We start from the raw sequence: 1695 nt of genomic DNA on the forward strand, positions 1-1695 counted from the left end.
ATATTATCTGTATCCCCATGTGTTTGAACGTTTAATAAAGGGTGCAGTTGCTCAAAAAAAATCTATATGTAGTTTTCTTAAAAAAAATCTATATGTAGTTCATATTATTAAAAACTTTAAAGAAGACTTAGAAACAAGCAAAGTTGACCAAATTCGTCATGCACGACGCCAAATCGGTGCGCTCCGATTGGTCCATCCGGTGCTCCCACGGATCGACCCTCCTCCCGCGAAGCTCCAGCCGCCCGATAAAACCCGCGCCTCCGGTGCCGTTCCAGCCCACAGACTCAGAGCAGAGCAGCGCGCAGCATCCCGATCCAGCACCGCTGCTCCCCGCACCTCGAGTAGCGTCCCCCCCTCGCCGGAGAAGCAGCAAGATGGCCGGCAGGAAGGGCGTCGTGAGGAAGAAGGCGGTGACCCGCTCCGTCAGTGCCGGACTCCAGTTCCCCGTCGGCCGGATCGGGCGCTACCTCAAGAAGGGCCGCTACGCGCAGCGCGTCGGCTCCGGCGCCCCCGTCTACCTCGCCGCCGTCCTCGAGTACCTCGCCGCCGAGGTAGCGACCGTTTTTGTTCGACATCTGATCTGCATCCTCCTCGAGCATCTGCCTTTTTGCCCGGTCCCGTTCCTCTCGTGCTGGACGGATGACCGATTTCGTTCATGGCTGAATCGCAGGTCCTGGAGCTCGCTGGCGACGCGGCCAAGGAAACCAAGAAGGCCCGCATCATCCCGCGCCACCTGATGATCGCGGTCCAGGGCGACCCGGAGCTCAGCCGGCTGCTCGCCGGCGTCACCATCGCCTACGGCGGCGTGGTGCCCTACATCAACTCCGCGCTGCTCCCCAAGAACGGCGCCGGCGCCGCCGGGAAGGAGCCCAAGAAGAAGGCCGCCGCTACCAAGTCCCCCAAGAAGGCCGCAGCCACAAATTAAGGAGTAGCTGTCTGCAATTGATATTGTGAATGATCGCCACCTGCTTTTGCTTCTGAACATTTGTCATCTGTATGGACTTCTCTCTTCCATCATCTGAAAATCCCCCCGCTCTTTGCTCACCGAAACAAACAGGGTAGTACTCAATTTCAGCCCCTCCTCTTATGTTATGTCAATCACACAAATAATAGACCTATCAAGCTGCAGGAAACCGAATCTTTGAATGAATCATGCCTGACTGATGGTATATTATCATCTTTCACCGCCCTGCGGGGGAAGCTTATGAGTTCGCATATTTCCATCTTCTACGTTCTGAAACTAAGAAATGATGGTGGCGCTAAATTGGACCAGGAATAGTTGAAAGGTAGGCGTTTTGTCAATTTAAATTAAACTGACAAAATGTCTTACATTTAGGAACAGAGGGTGTAATAAGCAAGATGCTTCGGAACAGAAGTCCTGCAGACAAATATGCCAAGTTATAGCTTGACCATGCTCAAAATATTCATGCAGACAATTTAACCTTCCGAACTACAAACCTGAGAAGCATTCGACTGCTAGATGCAAACTACTCCCTTTGTTCCCTAATATAAGGCCTTTTAGCTTTTTCTTTATTCGTATGTATGTAGACATATTTTAGTATGTATGTTAACTCATTTTAGTACGTGTGTAGTCAATATTTTGAAATAGCTAAAATGTCTTATATTAGATAACAGAGGTATTTTTTTTTGACATCAAAAAGTTTTTATTCCTCAAAGTGGAAAAAAAATGACATA

The 1695-nt window shown here is 49.7% G+C and overlaps 1 protein-coding gene across 1 annotated transcript; it reads left to right on the forward strand.

The window, feature by feature from the left end:
* The first annotated feature begins 331 nt into the window (after positions 1 to 331).
* LOC119314220 (protein H2A.6-like) lies at positions 332 to 1128 on the forward strand. Its single transcript, XM_037588979.1, has 2 exons — positions 332 to 551; positions 671 to 1128. Exons 1-2 carry the CDS (start codon positions 375 to 377, stop codon positions 923 to 925), a joined length of 432 nt encoding a protein of 143 aa, XP_037444876.1. The 5' UTR covers positions 332 to 374; the 3' UTR covers positions 926 to 1128.
* Positions 1129 to 1695: the final 567 nt, after the last annotated feature.

This window comes from Triticum dicoccoides, chromosome 6A (assembly GCF_002162155.2).
Source record: "Triticum dicoccoides isolate Atlit2015 ecotype Zavitan chromosome 6A, WEW_v2.0, whole genome shotgun sequence".
NCBI classification, from domain to species: Eukaryota; Viridiplantae; Streptophyta; class Magnoliopsida; order Poales; family Poaceae; genus Triticum; species Triticum dicoccoides.